The sequence below is a fragment of the Oncorhynchus kisutch genome, linkage group LG28 (genome assembly GCF_002021735.2).
Source record: "Oncorhynchus kisutch isolate 150728-3 linkage group LG28, Okis_V2, whole genome shotgun sequence".
NCBI classification, from domain to species: domain Eukaryota; kingdom Metazoa; phylum Chordata; class Actinopteri; order Salmoniformes; family Salmonidae; genus Oncorhynchus; species Oncorhynchus kisutch.
In genome coordinates, this window is record NC_034201.2 from 52,332,141 (window position 1) to 52,354,887 (window position 22,747).

Genomic DNA, 22,747 nt, shown 5'->3' on the forward strand with positions numbered 1-22,747 from the left:
CACCTGATACGCATTATATACACACACACACACACTTTACACCTGATATGCATTATATACACACACACACACTTTACACCTGATACGCATTATATACACACACACACACTTTACACCTGATACGCATTATATACACACACACACTTTACACCTGATACGCATTATATACACACACACACACACACACACACTTTACACCTGATACGCATTATACACACACACACACACACTTTACACCTGATACGCATTATATACACACACACACACTTTACACCTGATACGCATTATATACACACACACACACACTTTACACCTGATACGCATTATATACACACACACACACTTTACACCTGATACGCATTATATACACGCACACACACACACACTTTACACCTGATACGCATTATATACACGCACACACACACACTTTACACCTGATACGCATTATATACACGCACACACACACACTTTACACCTGATACGCATTATATACACACACACACACACACTTTACACCTGATACGCATTATATACACACACACACACTTTACACCTGATACGCATTATATACACACACACACACACTTTACACCTGATACGCATTATATACACACACACACACACTTTACACCTGATACGCATTATATACACGCCCACACACACACTTTACACCTGATACGCATTATATACACACACACACACACACTTTACACCTGATACGCATTATATACACACACACACACACTTTACACCTGATACGCATTATATACACACACTTTACACCTGATACGCATTATATACACACACACACACACTTTACACCCGATACACATTATATACACACACTTTACACCTGATACACATTATATACACACACTTTACACCTGATACGCATTATATACACACACACACACTTTACACCTGATACGCATTATATACACACACACACACACTTTACACCTGATACGCATTATATACACACACTTTACACCTGATACGCATTATATACACACACACACACACTTTACACCTGATACGCATTATATACACACACACACACACTTTACACCTGATACGCATTATATACACACACACACTTTACACCTGATACGCATTATATACACACACACACTTTACACCTGATACGCATTATATACACACACACACTTTACACCCGATACACATTATATACACACACTTTACACCTGATACGCATTATATACACACACACACACTTTACACCTGATACGTATTATATACACACACACACACACACTTTACACCTGATACGCATTATATACACACACTTTACACCTGATACGCATTATATACACACACACACACACACACACTTTACACCTGATACGCATTATATATACACACACACACTTTATACCTGATACGCATTATGTACACACACACACTTCACACCTGATACGCATTATGTACACACACACACACACACTTTACACCTGATACGCATTATATACACACACACACACACTTTACACCTGATACGCATTATATACACACACACACACACTTTACACCTGATACACATTATATACACACACACACACTTTACACCTGATACGCATTATATACACACACACACACACTTTACACCTGATACGCATTATATACACACACACACACTTTACACCTGATACGCATTATATACACACACACACTTTACACCTGATACGCATTATATACACACACACACACTTTACACCTGATACGCATTATATACACACACACACACTTTACACCTGATACGCATTATATACACACACACACACTTTACACCTGATACGCATCATATACACACACACACACTTTACACCTGATACGCATTATATACACACACACACACTTTACACCTGATACGCATTATATACACACACACACACTTTACACCTGATACGCATTATATACACACACACACACTTTACACCTGATACGCATTATATACACGCACACACACACACTTTACACCTGATACGCATTATATACGCACACACACACACTTTACACCTGATACGCATTATATACACACACTTTACACCTGATACGCATTATACACACACACACACACTTTACACCTGATACGCATTATATACACACACACACACACACTTTACACCTGATACGCATTATATACACACACACACACACACACACACACACACACACACTTTACACCTGATACGCATTATATACACACACACACACACACTTTACACCTGATACTCATTATATACACACACTTTACACCTGATACGCATTATATACACACACACTTTACACCCGATACACATTATATACACACACTTTACACCTGATACGCATTATATACACACACTTTACACCTGATACGCATTATATACACACACACACACACTTTACACCTGATACGCATTATATACACACACACACACTTTACACCTGATACGCATTATATACACACACACACTTTACACCTGATACGCATTATATACACACACACACACTTTACACCTGATACGCATTATATACACACACACACACTTTACACCTGATACGCATTATATACACACACACACACTTTACACCTGATACGCATTATATACACACACACACACTTTACACCTGATACGCATTATATACACACACACACACTTTACACCTGATACGCATTATATACACACACACACACTTTACACCTGATACGCATTATATACACGCACACCACACACACTTTACACCTGATACGCATTATATACGCACACACACACACTTTACACCTGATACGCATTATATACACACACTTTACACCTGATACGCATTATATACACACACACACACTTTACACCTGATACGCATTATATACACACACACACACACTTTACACCTGATACGCATTATATACACACACACACACACACACACACACACACACACACACTTTACACCTGATACGCATTATATACACACACACACACACACTTTACACCTGATACTCATTATATACACACACTTTACACCTGATACGCATTATATACACACACACTTTACACCCGATACACATTATATACACACACTTTACACCTGATACGCATTATATACACACACTTTACACCTGATACGCATTATATACACACACACACACACTTTACACCTGATACGCATTATATACACACACTTTACACCTGATACGCATTATATACACACACACACACACTTTACACCTGATACGCATTATATATACACACACACTTTATACCTGATATGCATTATATACACACACACACACACACTTTACACGCATTATATACACACACACACACTTTACACGCATTATATACACACACACACACTTTACACCTGATACGCATTATATACACACACACACACTACACCTGATACGCATTATATACACACACACACACACACTTTACACCTGATACGCATTATATACACACACACACACACTTTACACGCATTATATACACACACACACTTTACACCTGATACGCATTATATACACACACACACTTTACACCTGATACGCATTATATACACACACACACTTTACACCTGATACGCATTATATATACACACACACTTTATACCTGATACGCATTATGTACACACACACACACTTTACACCTGATACGCATTATACACACACACACACTTTACACCTGATACGCATTATATACACACACACACTTTACACCTGATACGCATTATATACACACACACACTTTACACCTGATACGCATTATATACACACACACACACACACACACACACTTTACACCTGATACGCATTATATACACAGACACACACTTTACACCTGATACGCATTTGATATACACACACACACTTTACACCTCATACACATTATTATTATTATTATATATATTTTTTACCTTTATTTAACTAGGCAAGTCAGTTAAGAACAAATTCTTATTTTCAATGACGGCCTAGGAACAGTGGGTTAACTGCCTGTTCAGGGACAGATTTGTACCTTGTCAGCTCGGGGGTTTGAACTTGCAACCTTCCGATTACTAGTCCAACGCTCTAACCACTAGGCTACCCTGCCGCCCCAATTATACAGTGCATTCGGAAAGTATCCCGATCCCTTGTCTATAAAAAAAAATATTTATTTATTTATTTATTTATTTGAGATTTTTCAATGTAGCCACCCTTTGCCTTGATGACAACTTTTCACACTCTTGGCATTCTCTCAACCAGCTTCATGAGGTAGATGGAATGGATTTCAATTAACAAGTGTGCCAAGTTGAAAGAACCTTTGTGGAATGTCGTTCCTTCTTCAGCCAATCGGTTGTGTTGTGGCAAGGTAGGGGTGTTATACAGAAGATAGCCTCATTTGGTAAAATACAAAGTCCATATTATGGCAAGAACTGCTCAGATAAGCAATGAAACAACAGTCCATCATTACTTTAAGACTTGAAGATCAGTCAATATGCAAAATGTCAAGAACTTTGAATGTTTCTTCAAGTGAAGTTCCAAAAACCATCATGTGCTATGATGAAATTGGCTCTCATGAGGACCACCACAGGAACGGGCAGAGGATAAGATCATTGGAGTTAACTCCACCTTAGGCCTTCATGGTCGAAATGCTCCAAAGAAACCACTACTGAAGGACACAAATAATAATAAGAAACTTGATTGGTTCCAACCGCCGTGTCTTTTGTGAGACGCAGAGTAGGTGAACGGATGATCTCCGCATGTGTGGTTCTCACTGTGAAGCATGGAGGAGGAGGTGTGATGGTGTGGGGTTGCTTTGCTGGTGACACTGTGATTTATTTTAGAATTCAATGCACACTTAACCAGCATGGCTACCAAAGCATTCTGCAGCAATACGCCATCCCATCTGGTTTGGACTTAGTGGGACAATCATTTGCTTTTCAACAGGGAAATCAAAGGGCAACACACCTCCGGGCTTTGTAAGGGCTATTTGATCAAGAAGGAGAGTGATGGAGTGTTGCGTCAGATGACCTGGCCGCCACAATCCCCCGACCTCATCCCAATTGAGATTGTTTGGGATGAGTTGGCCCGCAGAGTGAAGGAAAAGCATCCAACAAGTGTTCAGCATATGTGGGAACTCCTTCAAGACTGTTGGAAATGTATTCCAGGTGAAGCTGGTTGACAATGTCAAGAGTGGGCAAACCTGTTATCAAGGCAAAGGGTGGCTACTTTGAAGAATCTAAAATCTATTTTGATTTGTTTAACACTTTTTTTTTGGTTGCTACATGATTCCATATGTGTTATTTCATAGTTTGATGTCTTCACTATTATTATACAATAATAGAAAAAAAAAGAAAAGAAAAACCCTTGAATGAGTAGGTGTCCAAACTTTTGACTGATACAAACACTTTACACACACTACCTCAAAGTAGTGTACACATTTAAAGCATTTTGCTCTCAAAGTATTGTTACAAAGTGCAATAGTGATAATGTTGTTATTAATAACTTTACAATGGTAATGTTTTTTCCCCTCAGAACTGTTCCGTATCTCCACCTTCGCCCGGTTTCCGTCATTGGGGGTAACGGAGCGCAGTCTGGCGAGGGCAGGGTGGTTCTATACTGGTGTTGGAGACAGGGTGCAGTGTTTCAGGTAGGTGATGATTCTATACTGGTGTTGGAGACAGGGTACAGTGTTTCAGGTAGATGATGATTCTATACTGGTGTTGGAGACAGGGTGCAGTGTTTCAGGTAGATGATGATTCTATACTGGTGTTGGAGACAGGGTGCAGTGTTTCAGGTAGGTGATGGTTCTATACTGGTGTTGGAGACAGGGTGCAGTGTTTCAGGTAGGTGATGACTCTATACTGGTGTTGGAGACAGGGTGCAGTGTTTCAGGTAGGTGATGACTCTATACTGGTGTTGGAGACAGGGTGCAGTGTTTCAGGTAGGTGATGACTCTATACTGGTGTTGGAAACAGGGTGCAGTGTTTCAGGTGGGTGATGGTTCTATACTGGGGTTGGAGACAGGGTGCAGTGTTTCCGGTGGGTGATGGTTCAATACTAGGGTTGGAGACAGGGTGCAGTGTTTCAGGTGGGTGATGGTTCTATACTGGGGTTGGAGACAGGGTGCAGTGTTTCAGGTGGGTGATGGTTCTATACTGGTGTTGGAGACAGGTTGCAGTGTTTCAGGTGGGTGATGGTTCTATACTGGGGTTGGAGACAGGGTGCAGTGTTTCAGGTGGGTGATGGTTCTATACTGGGGTTGGAGACAGGGTGCAGTGTTTCACATCAAATTGTATTTGTCACATGCACTGAATACAACAGGTGTAGACCTCATAGTGAAATGCTTACTTACAAGACCTTAACCAACAATGTAGTTTTAAGAACAATTTAAACAAATGGAAAATTACATGTTTTTTTTTTATTTAAAAGGTAGGTTCTATACTGGTGTTGAAATAGGTTCAATTAAGAAAAACTTAGCTAGCTTAGATAATTAGCTGGCTTTGATTTTGCAGAGACATCTGATGACATAATGCTAATATTGTGATGAACATTTCTCTGGTCCCTACTGTTGCAGTCATGACGTAAGTGGCGCTATGCTGTCAAATCCTCCCACGTACTTCAACCAGCAGTTTTTAGCAACTGGTAGTTTTTAATTTGGTTGGCATATTGGCAGGTTTGCTAGCATCTAACTACACTGAATGTTGTTGAACGCTGTTGAAACGCTGAAAGCTGAACGAGAGACCGTGGTTTATTGTTTCATAAAGCTGACAGTGTTTTTATATACTTTTTTGTTGGATCCTGCGTCTCTGTTGGGCTTAGTTGCTGTGAGCGCTGCTGTCTGTCCCGGGATCCTGCGTCTCTGTTGGGCTTAGTTGCTGTGAGCGCTGCTGTCTGTCCCGGGATCCTGCAGCTCTGTTGGGCTTAGTTGCTGTGAGCGCTGCTGTCTGTCCCGGGATCCTGCAGCTCTGTTGGGCTTAGTTGCTGTGAGCGCTGCTGTCTGTCCCGGGATCCTGCAGCTCTGTTGGGCTTAGTTGCTGTGAGCGCTGCAGTCTGTCCCGGGATCCTGCAGCTCTGTTGGGCTTAATTGCTGTGAGCGCTGCTGTCTGTCCCGGGATCCTGCAGCCCTGTTGGGCTTAGTTGCTGTGAGCGCTGCTGTCTGTCCCGGGATCCTGCCAGATTCTGCACATGGAAGCCCAGCTAGCCTATTTGGCTCGGCGGTCTAAAATGCAGATCGCTATCGAACGTTTCCAGCACTGCAGGAGCTGTTTGCTTGGTTCCAGGACAATGTGGACCGCGCTGACTTTCAATGTAGCAACTGCTTGCTTGCGGAGGACTACAGGGTGGTGAAGTGGCTACTCTTAGCAAGCATGTAGCAAACCTACACTAGCTACTGGGGAGTCCACGCCCGCCTACTTTTTCTTCCACCCCAGTAGCCGGATTCCACTCTGGTCTGGAAGTGTCGCCAGCGTGTTGGCTCTCCACAGCTGACTGGCCGGTGCTGAGCAGGGTTCCATCCCCGACGGGTTCTTCCCCTTCCCTGGAGAACGGCGCTGTCCTCGACCCAACCAACCAGCCATGGAGATGCGTCACTCGCAGTGGAAGTCGAAGAAAGTGTCCTCTGGCAACAGGGGTGTCCTTGGAGATGTTGAGCCCGGACCTGACACAGACCAGAAACGGCTTTGCCGCCCTGGGGGCTTCTCATTCAAGATCTGATCCGGAGGTACCTGCGTCTTCATCTTCGTCCTCTGTTCTGTCCCTCTCCGGTGGCTTCTACCTTGGGTTCAGATTCTCGGAGATCCCACCCTCATCAGACCGTGAGGCTGCCTGAGAGACCTGTCGCTTAACCAGCTGTCATCATAGGCAGCTCTATGGTGAGAAACATCTCGGTCTCCAAGGCAAAAACCCTGTTCTACCCATGAGCACGAGTACAGGACATAACAAGGCTGCTTCTGACTGTTCTACACAGGAGCACGAGTACAGGACATAACAAGGCTGTTTCAGACTGTTCTACCACAGATGCCGGGAGCTGACACTGTCGTAGTCCATGTGGGGTCAAACGACATCAGGAGGGCTAGCTCGGAACATCTGGAAAATGGATTTTAAGGAACTGATTTTAGCATTAAAATACTCCAAACAATGGCCAGTCATTTCAGGTCCAGTACCATCGCCGTTCAGGTGTGAACATTTCAGCAGGCTACTGGCATTACACATCTGGCTAAAAGACTGTAGCTCTGCTGGAGTCACTTTTATTGATGACTTTGACACCTTCTGGAAACAGAAGATACTCTACAGGAATGACGGAGTCCATCCAAATCATCTTGGCTCTTGGCCTCTGTCCACGCATTTTAAGGCTGCGTTGAAAAATCTAATGTTATTAGTCACATGCGCCGAATACAAATCAAATCAAATGTATTTGTCACATACACATGGTTAGCAGATGTTAATGGTCACATACACATGGTTAGCAGATGTTAATGGTCACATACACATGGTTAGCAGATGTTAATGGTCACATACACATGGTTAGCAGATGTTAATGGTCACATGGTTAGCAGATGTTAATGGTCACATACACATGGTTAGCAGATGTTAATGGTCACATACACATGGTTAGCAGATGTTAATGGTCACATACACATGGTTAGCAGATGTTATTGGTCACATGGTTAGCAGATGTTAATGGTCACATACACATGGTTAGCAGATGTTAATGGTCACATACACAAGGTTAGCAGATGTTAATGGTCACATACACATGGTTAGCAGATGTTAATGGTCACATACACATGGTTAGCAGATGTTATTGGTCACATGGTTAGCAGATGTTAATGGTCACATACACATGGTTAGCAGATGTTAATGGTCACATACACATGGTTAGCAGATGTTAATGGTCACATACACATGGCCAGCAGATGTTAATGGTCACATGGTTAGCAGATGTTAATGGTCACATGGTTAGCAGATGTTAATGGTCACATACACATGGTTAGCAGATGTTAATGGTCACATGGTTAGCAGATGTTAATGGTCACATACACATGGTTAGCAGATGTTAATGGTCACATACACATGGTTAGCAGATGTTAATGGTCACATACACATGGTTAGCAGATGTTAATGGTCACATACACATGGTTAGCAGATGTTAATGGTCACATACACATGGTTAGCAGATGTTAGTGGTCACACGGTTAGCAGATGTTATTGGTCACATGGTTAGCAGATGTTAATGGTCACACGGTTAGCAGATGTTATTGGTCACATGGTTAGCAGATGTTAATGGTCACATACACATGGTTAGCAGATGTTAATGGTCACATACACATGGTTAGCAGATGTTAATGGTCACATACACATGGTTAGCAGATGTTAATGGTCACATACACATGGTTAGCAGATGTTAATGGTCACATACACATGGTTAGCAGATGTTAATGGTCACATACACATGGTTAGCAGATGTTAATGGTCACATACACATGGTTAGCAGATGTTAATGGTCACATACACATGGTTAGCAGATGTTATTGGTCACATACACATGGTTAGCAGATGTTATTGGTCACATACACATGGTTAGCAGATGTTAATGGTCACATACACATGGTTAGCAGATGTTAATGGTCACATACACATGGTTAGCAGATGTTAATGGTCACATACACATGGTTAGCAGATGTTATTGGTCACATACACATGGTTAGCAGATGTTAATGGTCACATGGTTAGCAGATGTTAATGGTCACATACACATGGTTAGCAGATGTTAATGGTCACATACACATGGTTAGCAGATGTTAATGGTCACATACACAAGGTTAGCAGATGTTAATGGTCACATACACATGGTTAGCAGATGTTAATGGTCACATAAACATGGTTAGCAGATGTTAATGGTCACACACACATGGTTAGCAGATGTTAATGGTCACATACACATGGTTAGCAGATGTTAATGGTCACATACACATGGTTAGCAGATGTTAATGGTCACATACACATGGTTAGCAGATGTTAATGGTCACATACACATGGTTAGCAGATGTTATTGGTCACATACACATGGTTAGCAGATGTTAATGGTCACATACACATGGTTAGCAGATGTTAATGGTCACAAGGTTAGCAGATGTTAATGGTCACATACACATGGTTAGCAGATGTTAATGGTCACATACACATGGTTAGCAGATGTTAATGGTCACAAGGTTAGCAGATGTTAATGGTCACATACACATGGTTAGCAGATGTTAATGGTCACATACACATGGTTAGCAGATGTTAATGGTCACATGGTTAGCAGATGTTAATGGTCACACGGTTAGCAGATGTTAATGGTCACATGGTTAGCAGATGTTAATGGTCACATGGTTAGCAGATGTTAATGGTCACATGGTTAGCAGATGTTAATGGTCACATGGTTAGCAGATGTTAATGGTCACATGGTTAGCAGATGTTAATGGTCACATGGTTAGCAGATGTTAATGGTCACATGGTTAGCAGATGTTAATGGTCACATGGTTAGCAGATGTTAATGGTCACATGGTTAGCAGATGTTAATGGTCACATGGTTAGCAGATGTTAATGGTCACATGGTTAGCAGATGTTAATGGTCACATACACATGGTTAGCAGATGTTAATGGTCACATACACGTGGTTAGCAGATGTTAATGGTCACATACACATGGTTAGCAGATGTTAATGGTCACATACACATGGTTAGCAGATGTTAATGGTCACATACACATGGTTAGCAGATGTTAATGGTCACATACACATGGTTAGCAGATGTTAATGGTCACATACACATGGTTAGCAGATGTTAATGGTCACATACACATGGTTAGCAGATGTTAATGGTCACATACACATGGTTAGCAGATGTTATTGGTCACATACACATGGTTAGCAGATGTTAATGGTCACATACACATGGTTAGCAGATGTTAATGGTCACATACACATGGTTAGCAGATGTTATTGGTCACATACACATGGTTAGCAGATGTTAATGGTCACATACACATGGTTAGCAGATGTTATTGGTCACATACACATGGTTAGCAGATGTTAATGGTCACATGGTTAGCAGATGTTAATGGTCACATACACATGGTTAGCAGATGTTAATGGTCACATGGTTAGCAGATGTTAATGGTCACATGGTTAGCAGATGTTAATGGTCACACACACGTGGTTAGCAGATGTTAATGGTCACATACACATGGTTAGCAGATGTTAATGGTCACATACACAAGGTTCGCAGATGTTAATGGTCACATACACATGGTTAGCAGATGTTAATGGTCACATACACATGGTTAGCAGATGTTAATGGTCACATACACATGGTTAGCAGATGTTAATGGCCACATACACATGGTTAGCAGATGTTAATGGTCACATACACATGGTTAGCAGATGTTAATGGTCACATACACATGGCTAGCAGATGTTAATGGTCACATACACAAGGTTAGCAGATGTTAATGGTCACATACACATGGTTAGCAGATGTTAATGGTCACATACACAAGGTTAGCAGATGTTAATGGTCACATGGTTAGCAGATGTTAATGGTCACATGGTTAGCAGATGTTAATGGTCACATACACATGGTTAGCAGATGTTAATGGTCACATACACATGGTTAGCAGATGTTAATGGTCACATACACAAGGTTAGCAGATGTTAATGGTCACATACACATGGTTAGCAGATGTTAATGGTCACATACACATGGTTAGCAGATGTTAATGGTCACATGGTTAGCAGATGTTAATGGTCACATACACATGGTTAGCAGATGTTATTGGTCACATACACAAGGTTAGCAGATGTTAATGGTCACATACACATGGTTAGCAGATGTTAATGGTCACATGGTTAGCAGATGTTAATGGTCACATGGTTAGCAGATGTTAATGGTCCCATACACATGGTTAGCAGATGTTAATGGTCGCATGGTTAGCAGATGTTAATGATCACATACACATGGTTAGCAGATGTTAATGGTCACATACACATGGTTAGCAGATGTTAATGGTCTCATGGTTAGCAGATGTTAATGGTCACATACACATGGTTAGCAGATGTTAATGGTCACATACACAAGGTTAGCAGATGTTAATGGTCACATACACATGGTTAGCAGATGTTAATGGTCACATACACATGGTTAGCAGATGTTAATGGTCACACACACATGGTTAGCAGATGTTAATGGTCACATACACATGGTTATCAGATGTTAATGGTCACATACACATGGTTAGCAGACGTTAATGGTCACATACACATGGTTAGCAGATGTTAATGGTCACATACACATGGTTAGCAGATGTTAATGGTCACATACACATGGTTAGCAGATGTTATTGGTCACATACACATGGTTAGCAGATGTTAATGGTCACATACACATGGTTAGCAGATGTTAATGGTCACAAGGTTAGCAGATGTTAATGGTCACATACACATGGTTAGCAGATGTTAATGGTCACATACACATGGTTAGCAGATGTTAATGGTCACAAGGTTAGCAGATGTTAATGGTCACATACACATGGTTAGCAGATGTTAATGGTCACATACACATGGTTAGCAGATGTTAATGGTCACATGGTTAGCAGATGTTAATGGTCACATGGTTAGCAGATGTTAATGGTCACATGGTTAGCATGTAATGGTTAATGGTCACATGGTTAGCAGATGTTAATGGTCACATGGTTAGCAGATGTTAATGGTCACATGGTTAGCAGATGTTAATGGTCACATGGTTAGCAGATGTTAATGGTCACATGGTTAGCAGATGTTAATGGTCACATGGTTAGCAGATGTTAATGGTCACATGGTTAGCAGATGTTAATGGTCACATGGTTAGCAGATGTTAATGGTCACACGGTTAGCAGATGTTAATGGTCACATGGTTAGCAGATGTTAATGGTCACATACACATGGTTAGCAGATGTTAATGGTCACATACACATGGTTAGCAGATGTTATTGGTCACATACACATGGTTAGCAGATGTTAATGGTCACATACACATGGTTAGCAGATGTTATTGGTCACATACACATGGTTAGCAGATGTTAATGGTCACATGGTTAGCAGATGTTAATGGTCACATACACATGGTTAGCAGATGTTAATGGTCACATGGTTAGCAGATGTTAATGGTCACATGGTTAGCAGATGTTAATGGTCACACACACGTGGTTAGCAGATGTTAATGGTCACATACACATGGTTAGCAGATGTTATTGGTCACATACACAAGGTTCGCAGATGTTAATGGTCACATACACATGGTTAGCAGATGTTAATGGTCACATACACATGGTTAGCAGATGTTAATGGTCACATACACATGGTTAGCAGATGTTAATGGTCACATACACATGGTTAGCAGATGTTAATGGTCACATACACATGGTTAGCAGATGTTAATGGTCACATACACATGGCTAGCAGATGTTAATGGTCACATACACAAGGTTAGCAGATGTTAATGGTCACATACACATGGTTAGCAGATGTTAATGGTCACACACACAAGGTTAGCAGATGTTAATGGTCACATGGTTAGCAGATGTTAATGGTCACATGGTTAGCAGATGTTAATGGTCACATACACATGGTTAGCAGATGTTAATGGTCACATACACATGGTTAGCAGATGTTAATGGTCACATACACAAGGTTAGCAGATGTTAATGGTCACATACACATGGTTAGCAGATGTTAATGGTCACATACACATGGTTAGCAGATGTTAATGGTCACATGGTTAGCAGATGTTAATGGTCACATACACATGGTTAGCAGATGTTATTGGTCACATACACAAGGTTAGCAGATGTTAATGGTCGCATACACATGGTTAGCAGATGTTAATGGTCACATGGTTAGCAGATGTTAATGGTCACATGGTTAGCAGATGTTAATGGTCCCATACACATGGTTAGCAGATGTTAATGGTCACATGGTTAGCAGATGTTAATGATCACATACACATGGTTAGCAGATGTTAATGGTCACATACACATGGTTAGCAGATGTTAATGGTCTCATGGTTAGCAGATGTTAATGGTCACATACACATGGTTAGCAGATGTTAATGGTCACATACACAAGGTTAGCAGATGTTAATGGTCACATACACATGGTTAGCAGATGTTAATGGTCACATACACATGGTTAGCAGATGTTAATGGTCACACACACATGGTTAGCAGATGTTAATGGTCACATACACATGGTTATCAGATGTTAATGGTCACATACACATGGTTAGCAGACGTTAATGGTCACATACACATGGTTAGCAGATGTTAATGGTCACATACACATGGTTAGCAGATGTTAATGGTCACATACACATGGTTAGCAGATGTTATTGGTCACATACACATGGTTAGCAGATGTTAATGGTCACATACACATGGTTAGCAGATGTTAATGGTCACAAGGTTAGCAGATGTTAATGGTCACATACACATGGTTAGCAGATGTTAATGGTCACATACACATGGTTAGCAGATGTTAATGGTCACAAGGTTAGCAGATGTTAATGGTCACATACACATGGTTAGCAGATGTTAATGGTCACATACACATGGTTAGCAGATGTTAATGGTCACATGGTTAGCAGATGTTAATGGTCACATGGTTAGCAGATGTTAATGGTCACATGGTTAGCAGATGTTAATGGTCACATGGTTAGCAGATGTTAATGGTCACATACACATGGTTAGCAGATGTTAATGGTCACATGGTTAGCAGATGTTAATGGTCACATACACATGGTTAGCAGATGTTAATGGTCACATGGTTAGCAGATGTTAATGGTCACATGGTTAGCAGATGTTAATGGTCACATGGTTAGCAGATGTTAATGGTCACATGGTTAGCATATGTTAATGGTCACATGGTTAGCAGATGTTAATGGTCACATGGTTAGCAGATGTTAATGGTCACATACACATGGTTAGCAGATGTTAATGGTCACATACACATGGTTAGCAGATGTTAATGGTCACATACACAAGGTTAGCAGATGTTAATGGTCACATGGTTAGCAGATGTTAATGGTCACATACACAAGGTTAGCAGATGTTAATGGTCACATGGTTAGCAGATGTTAATGGTCACATACACAAGGTTAGAAGATGTTAATGGTCACATGGTTAGCAGATGTTAATGGTCACATACACATGGTTAGCAGATGTTATTGGTCACATACACATGGTTAGCAGATGTTAATGGTCACATACACATGGTTAGCAGATGTTAATGGTCACAAGGTTAGCAGATGTTAATGGTCACATACACATGGTTAGCAGATGTTATTGGTCACATACACATGGTTAGCAGATGTTAATGGTCACACACACATGGTTAGCAGATGTTAATGGTCACAAGGTTAGCAGATGTTAATGGTCACATACACATGGTTAGCAGATGTTAATGGTCACATGGTTAGCAGATGTTAATGGTCACATACACATGGTTAGCAGATGTTAATGGTCACATACACATGGTTAGCAGATGTTAATGGTCACATACACATGGTTAGCAGATGTTATTGGTCACATACACATGGTTAGCAGATGTTAATGGTCACATGGTTAGCAGATGTTAATGGTCACATACACATGGTTAGCAGATGTTAATGGTCACATGGTTAGCAGATGTTAATGGTCACATGGTTAGCAGATGTTAATGGTCACACACACGTGGTTAGCAGATGTTAATGGTCACATACACATGGTTAGCAGATGTTAATGGTCACATACACAAGGTTCGCAGATGTTAATGGTCACATACACATGGTTAGCAGATGTTAATGGTCACATACACATGGTTAGCAGATGTTAATGGTCACATACACATGGTTAGCAGATGTTAATGGTCACATACACATGGTTAGCAGATGTTAATGGTCACATACACATGGTTAGCAGATGTTAATGGTCACATACACATGGCTAGCAGATGTTAATGGTCACATACACAAGGTTAGCAGATGTTAATGGTCACATACACATGGTTAGCAGATGTTAATGGTCACATACACATGGTTAGCAGATGTTAATGGTCACATGGTTAGCAGATGTTAATGGTCACATGGTTAGCAGATGTTAATGGTCACATACACATGGTTAGCAGATGTTAATGGTCACATACACATGGTTAGCAGATGTTAATGGTCACATACACAAGGTTAGCAGATGTTAATGGTCACATACACATGGTTAGCAGATGTTAATGGTCACATACACATGGTTAGCAGATGTTAATGGTCACATGGTTAGCAGATGTTAATGGTCACATACACATGGTTAGCAGATGTTATTGGTCACATACACAAGGTTAGCAGATGTTAATGGTCACATACACATGGTTAGCAGATGTTAATGGTCACATGGTTAGCAGATGTTAATGGTCACATGGTTAGCAGATGTTAATGGTCCCATACACATGGTTAGCAGATGTTAATGGTCACATGGTTAGCAGATGTTAATGATCACATACACATGGTTAGCAGATGTTAATGGTCACATACACATGGTTAGCAGATGTTAATGGTCTCATGGTTAGCAGATGTTAATGGTCACATACACATGGTTAGCAGATGTTAATGGTCACATACACAAGGTTAGCAGATGTTAATGGTCACATACACATGGTTAGCAGATGTTAATGGTCACATACACATGGTTAGCAGATGTTAATGGTCACACACACATGGTTAGCAGATGTTAATGGTCACATACACATGGTTATCAGATGTTAATGGTCACATACACATGGTTAGCAGACGTTAATGGTCACATACACATGGTTAGCAGATGTTAATGGTCACATACACATGGTTAGCAGATGTTAATGGTCACATACACATGGTTAGCAGATGTTATTGGTCACATACACATGGTTAGCAGATGTTAATGGTCACATACACATGGTTAGCAGATGTTAATGGTCACAAGGTTAGCAGATGTTAATGGTCACATACACATGGTTAGCAGATGTTAATGGTCACATACACATGGTTAGCAGATGTTAATGGTCACAAGGTTAGCAGATGTTAATGGTCACATACACATGGTTAGCAGATGTTAATGGTCACATACACATGGTTAGCAGATGTTAATGGTCACATGGTTAGCAGATGTTAATGGTCACATGGTTAGCAGATGTTAATGGTCACATGGTTAGCTGATGTTAATGGTCACATGGTTAGCTGATGTTAATGGTCACATGGTTAGCAGATGTTAATGGTCACATGGTTAGCAGATGTTAATGGTCACATGGTTAGCAGATGTTAATGGTCACATGGTTAGCAGATGTTAATGGTCACATGGTTAGCAGATGTTAATGGTCACATGGTTAGCAGATGTTAATGGCCACATGGTTAGCAGATGTTAATGGTCACATGGTTAGCAGATGTTAATGGTCACATGGTTAGCAGATGTTAATGGTCACATGGTTAGCAGATGTTAATGGTCACATGGTTAGCAGATGTTAATGGTCACATGGTTAGCAGATGTTAATGGTCACATGGTTAGCAGATGTTAATGGTCACATGGTTAGCAGATGTTAATGGTCACATACACATGGTTAGCAGATGTTAATGGTCACATACACAAGGTTAGCAGATGTTAATGGTCACATACACAAGGTTAGCAGATGTTAATGGTCACATACACAAGGTTAGCAGATGTTAATGGTCACATGGTTAGCAGATGTTAATGGTCACATACACATGGTTAGCAGATGTTAATGGTCACATACACATGGTTAGCAGATGTTAATGGTCACAAGGTTAGCAGATGTTAATGGTCACATACACATGGTTAGCAGATGTTAATGGTCACATACACATGGTTAGCAGATGTTAATGGTCACAAGGTTAGCAGATGTTAATGGTCACATACACATGGTTAGCAGATGTTATTGGTCACATACACATGGTTAGCAGATGTTAATGGTCACATACACATGGTTAGCAGATGTTAATGGTCACAAGGTTAGCAGATGTTAATGGTCACATACACATGGTTAGCAGATGTTATTGGTCACATACACATGGTTAGCAGATGTTAATGGTCACACACACATGGTTAGCAGATGTTAATGGTCACATACACATGGTTAGCAGATGTTAATGGTCACATACACATGGTTAGCAGATGTTAATGGTCACATACACATGGTTAGCAGATGTTAATGGTCACATGGTTAGCAGATGTTAATGGTCACATACACATGGTTAGCAGATGTTAATGGTCACATGGTTAGCAGATGTTAATGGTCACATGGTTAGCAGATGTTAATGGTCACATGGTTAGCAGATGTTAATGGTCACATGGTTAGCAGATGTTAATGGTCACATGGTTAGCAGATGTTAATGGTCACATACACATGGTTAGCAGATGTTAATGGTCACATACACATGGTTAGCAGATGTTAATGGTCACATACACATGGTTAGCAGATGTTAATGGTCACATACACATGGTTAGCAGATGTTAATGGTCACATACACATGGTTAGCAGATGTTAATGGTCACATACACATGGTTAGCAGATGTTAATGGTCACATACACATGGTTAGCAGATTTTTTTATTTTTTATTTCACCTTTATTTAACCAGGTAGGCTAGTTGAGAACAAGTTCTCATTTGCAACTGCGACCTGGCCAAGATAAAGCATAGCAGTGTGAGCATACAACAAAGAGTTACACATGGAGTAAACAATTAACAAGTCAATAACACAGTAGAAAACGAAGGGGGGGTCTATATACAATGTGTGCAAAAGGCATGAGGAGGTAGGCAAATAATTACAATTTTGCAGATTAACACTGGAGTGATAAAAGATCAGATGGTCATGTACAGGTAGAGATATTGGTGTGCAGAAGAGCAGAAAAGTAAATAAATAAAAACAGTACGGGGATGAGGTAGGTGAAAAGGGTGGGCTATTTACCAATAGACTATGTACAGCTGCAGCGATCGGTTAGCTGCTCAGATAGCTGATGTTTGAAGTTGGTGAGGGAGATGAAAGTCTCCAACTTCAGCGATTTTTGCAATTCGTTCCAGTCACAGGCAGCAGAGTACTGGAACGAAAGGCGGCCAAATGAGGTGTTGGCTTTAGGGATGATCAGTGAGATACACCTGCTGGAGCGCGTGCTACGGATGGGTGTTGCCATCGTGACCAGTGAGCTGAGATAAGGCGGAGCTTTACCTAGCATAGACTTGTAGATGACCTGGAGCCAGTGGGTCTGGCGACGAATATGTAGCGAGGGCCAGCCGACTAGAGCATACAAGTCGCAGTGGTGGGTAGTATAAGGTGCTTTAGTGACAAAACGGATGGCACTGTGATAGACTGCATCCAGTTTGCTGAGTAGAGTGTTGGAAGCCATTTTGTAGATGACATCGCCGAAGTCGAGGATCGGTAGGATAGTCAGTTTTACTAGGGTAAGCTTGGCGGCTTGAGTGAAGGAGGCTTTGTTGCGGAATAGAAAGCCGACTCTTGATTTGATTTTCGATTGGAGATGTTTGATATGAGTCTGGAAGGAGAGTTTGCAGTCTAGCCAGACACCTAGGTACTTATAGACGTCCACATATTCTAGGTCGGAACCATCCAGGGTGGTGATGCTAGTCGGGCATGCAGGTGCAGGCAGCGACCGGTTGAAAAGCATGCATTTGGTTTTACTAGCGTTTAAGAGCAGTTGGAGGCCACGGAAGGAGTGTTGTATGGCATTGAAGCTTGTTTGGAGGTTAGATAGCACAGTAGCACAGATGTTAATGGTCACATGGTTAGCAGATGTTAATGGTCACATACACATGGTTAGCAGATGTTAATGGTCACATACACATGGTTAGCAGATGTTAATGGTCACATACACATGGTTAGCAGATGTTAATGGTCACATACACAAGGTTAGCAGATGTTAATGGTCACATGGTTAGCAGATGTTAATGGTCACATACACAAGGTTAGCAGATGTTAATGGTCACATGGTTAGCAGATGTTAATGGTCACATACACAAGGTTAGCAGATGTTAATGGTCACATGCACAAGGTTAGCAGATGTTAATGGTCACATGGTTAGCAGATGTTAATGGTCACATACACATGGTTAGCAGATGTTAATGGTCACATACACATGGTTAGCAGATGTTAATGGTCACATACACATGGTTAGCAGATGTTAATGGTCACATACACATGGTTAGCAGATGTTAATGGTCACATACACATGGTTAGCAGATGTTAATGGTCACATACACATGGTTAGCAGATGTTATTGGTCACATACACATGGTTAGCAGATGTTAATGGTCACATACACATGGTTAGCAGATGTTAATGGTCACATACACATGGTTAGCAGATGTTAATGGTCACATACACATGGTTAGCAGATGTTAATGGTCACATACACATGGTTAGCAGATGTTAATGGTCACATACACATGGTTAGCAGATGTTAATGGTCACATACACATGGTTAGCAGATGTTATTGGTCACATACACATGGTTAGCAGATGTTAATGGTCACATACACATGGTTAGCAGATGTTAATGGTCACATACACATGGTTAGCAGATGTTAATGGTCACATACACATGGTTAGCAGATGTTAATGGTCACATACACATGGTTAGCAGATGTTAATGGTCACATACACAAGGTTAGCAGATGTTAATGCGAGTGTAGCGAAATGCTTGTGCTTCTAGTTCCGACAATGCAGTAATAACCAATGAGTAATCTAACCTAACCATTCCAAACTACTACCTTATACACACAAGTGTAAAGGGATAAAGAATATGTACATGAAGATATTTGAATGAGTGATGGTACAGAACGGCATAGGCAAGATGCAGTAGATGGTATCTAGTACGGTATATACACATGAGATGAGTAATGTAGGGTATATAAACATAAAGTGGCATAGTTTTAAAGTTGCTAGTGATACATGTATTACATAAAGATGCAGTAGATGATAGAGTACAGTATATACATATGAGATGAGTAATGTTGGGTATGTAAACATTATATTAAGTAGCATTGTTTAAAGTGGCTAGTGATATATTTTACATCAATTTCCATCAATTCCCATTATTAAAGTGGCTGGAGTTGAGTCAGTGTGTTGGCAACAGCCACTCAATGTTAGTGGTGGCTGTTTAACAGTCTGATGGCCTTGAGATAGAAGCTGTTTTTCAGTCTCTCTGACCCTGCTTTCATGCACCTGTACTGACCTCACCTTCTGGATGATAGTGGGGTGAACAGGCAATGGCTCGGGTGGTTGTTGTCCTTGATGATCTTTATGGCCTTCCTGTGACATCGGGTGGTGTAGGTGTCCTGCAGACCTCACTACCCTCTGGAGAGCCTTACGGTTGTGGGCGGAACAGTTGCCGTACCAGGCGGTGATACAGCCCGACAAGATGCTCTCGATTGTGCATCTGTAGAAGTTAGTGAGTGCTTTTGGTGACAAGTAGAATTTCTTCAGCCTCCTGAGGTTGAAGAGGCGTTGCTGCTCCTTCTTCACGACTCTGTCTGTGTGGGTGGACCAATTCAGTTTGTCCGTGATGTGTACGCCGAAGAACTTAACTTACTACCCTCTCCACTACTGTCCCGTCGATGTGGATATGGGGGTGCTCCCTCTACTGTTTCCTGAAGTCTACAATCATCTCCTTTTGTTTTGTTGACGTTGAGTGTGAGGTTATTTTCCTGACACCACACTCCGAGGGCCCTCACCTCCTCCATGTAGGCCGTCTCGTTGTTGTTGGTAATCAAGCCTACCACTGTAGTGTCGTCCGCAAACTTGATGATTGAGTTGGAGGCGTGCATGGCCACGCAGTCGTGGTTGAACAGGGAGTACAGGAGAGGGCTCAGAACGCACCCTTGTGGGGCCCCAGTGTTGAGGATCAGCGGGGTGGAGATGTTGTTACCTACCCTCACCACCTGGGGGGTGGCCCGTCAGGAAGTCCAGTACCCAGTTGCACAGGGCCGGGTCGAGACCCAGGGTCTCGAGCTTGATGACGAGTTTGGAGGCTACTATGGTGTTAAATGCTGAGCTGTAGTCAATGAACAGAATTCTCACATAGGTATTCCTCTTGTCCAGATGGGTTAGGGCAGTGTGGTTGCGATTGCGTCGTCTGTGGACCTATTTGGGCGGTAAGAAAATTGGAGTGGGTCTAGGGTGTCAGGTAGGGTGGAGGTGATATGGTCCTTGACTAGTCTCTCAAAGCACTTCATGATGACGGAAGTGAGTGCTATGGGGCGGTAGTCGTTTAGCTCAGTTACCTTAGCTTTCTTGGGAACAGGGACAATGGTGGCCCTCTTGAAGCATGTGGGAACAGCATCATGGGATAAGGATTGATTGAATATGTCCGTAAACACACCAGTCAGCTGATCTGCGCATGCTCTGAGGACGCGGCTGGGGATGCCGTCTGGGCCTGCAGCCTTGCGAGGGTTAACACGTTTAAATGTTTTACTCACTTCGGCTGCAGTGAAGGAGAGTCCGCAGGTTTTGGTTGCGGGCCGTGTCAGTGGCACTGTATTGTCCTCAAAGCGGGCAAAAAAGTTATTTAGTCTGTCTGGGAGCAAGACATCCTGGTCCGTGACTGGGCTGGTTTTCTTTTTGTAATCGTGATTGACTGTAGACCCTGCCACATTGTGTCTGAGCCATTGAATTGCGACTCTACTTTGTCTCTATACTGACGCTTAGCTTGTTTGATTGTC

At 41.5% G+C, this 22,747-nt stretch overlaps 1 protein-coding gene across 2 annotated transcripts in view; it reads left to right on the forward strand.

Moving 5' to 3' along the window:
• LOC109882805 (inhibitor of apoptosis protein) overlaps positions 1 to 22,747 on the forward strand; it is a 102,247-nt gene that overhangs the window by 15,535 nt on the left and 63,965 nt on the right. For both annotated transcript variants that reach the window (XM_031807621.1, XM_031807622.1), the window contains exon 3: positions 5,516 to 5,630. In XM_031807621.1, coding sequence (XP_031663481.1) covers positions 5,516 to 5,630 — 115 coding nt within the window. The remainder of the gene's footprint in view (positions 1 to 5,515; positions 5,631 to 22,747) is intronic.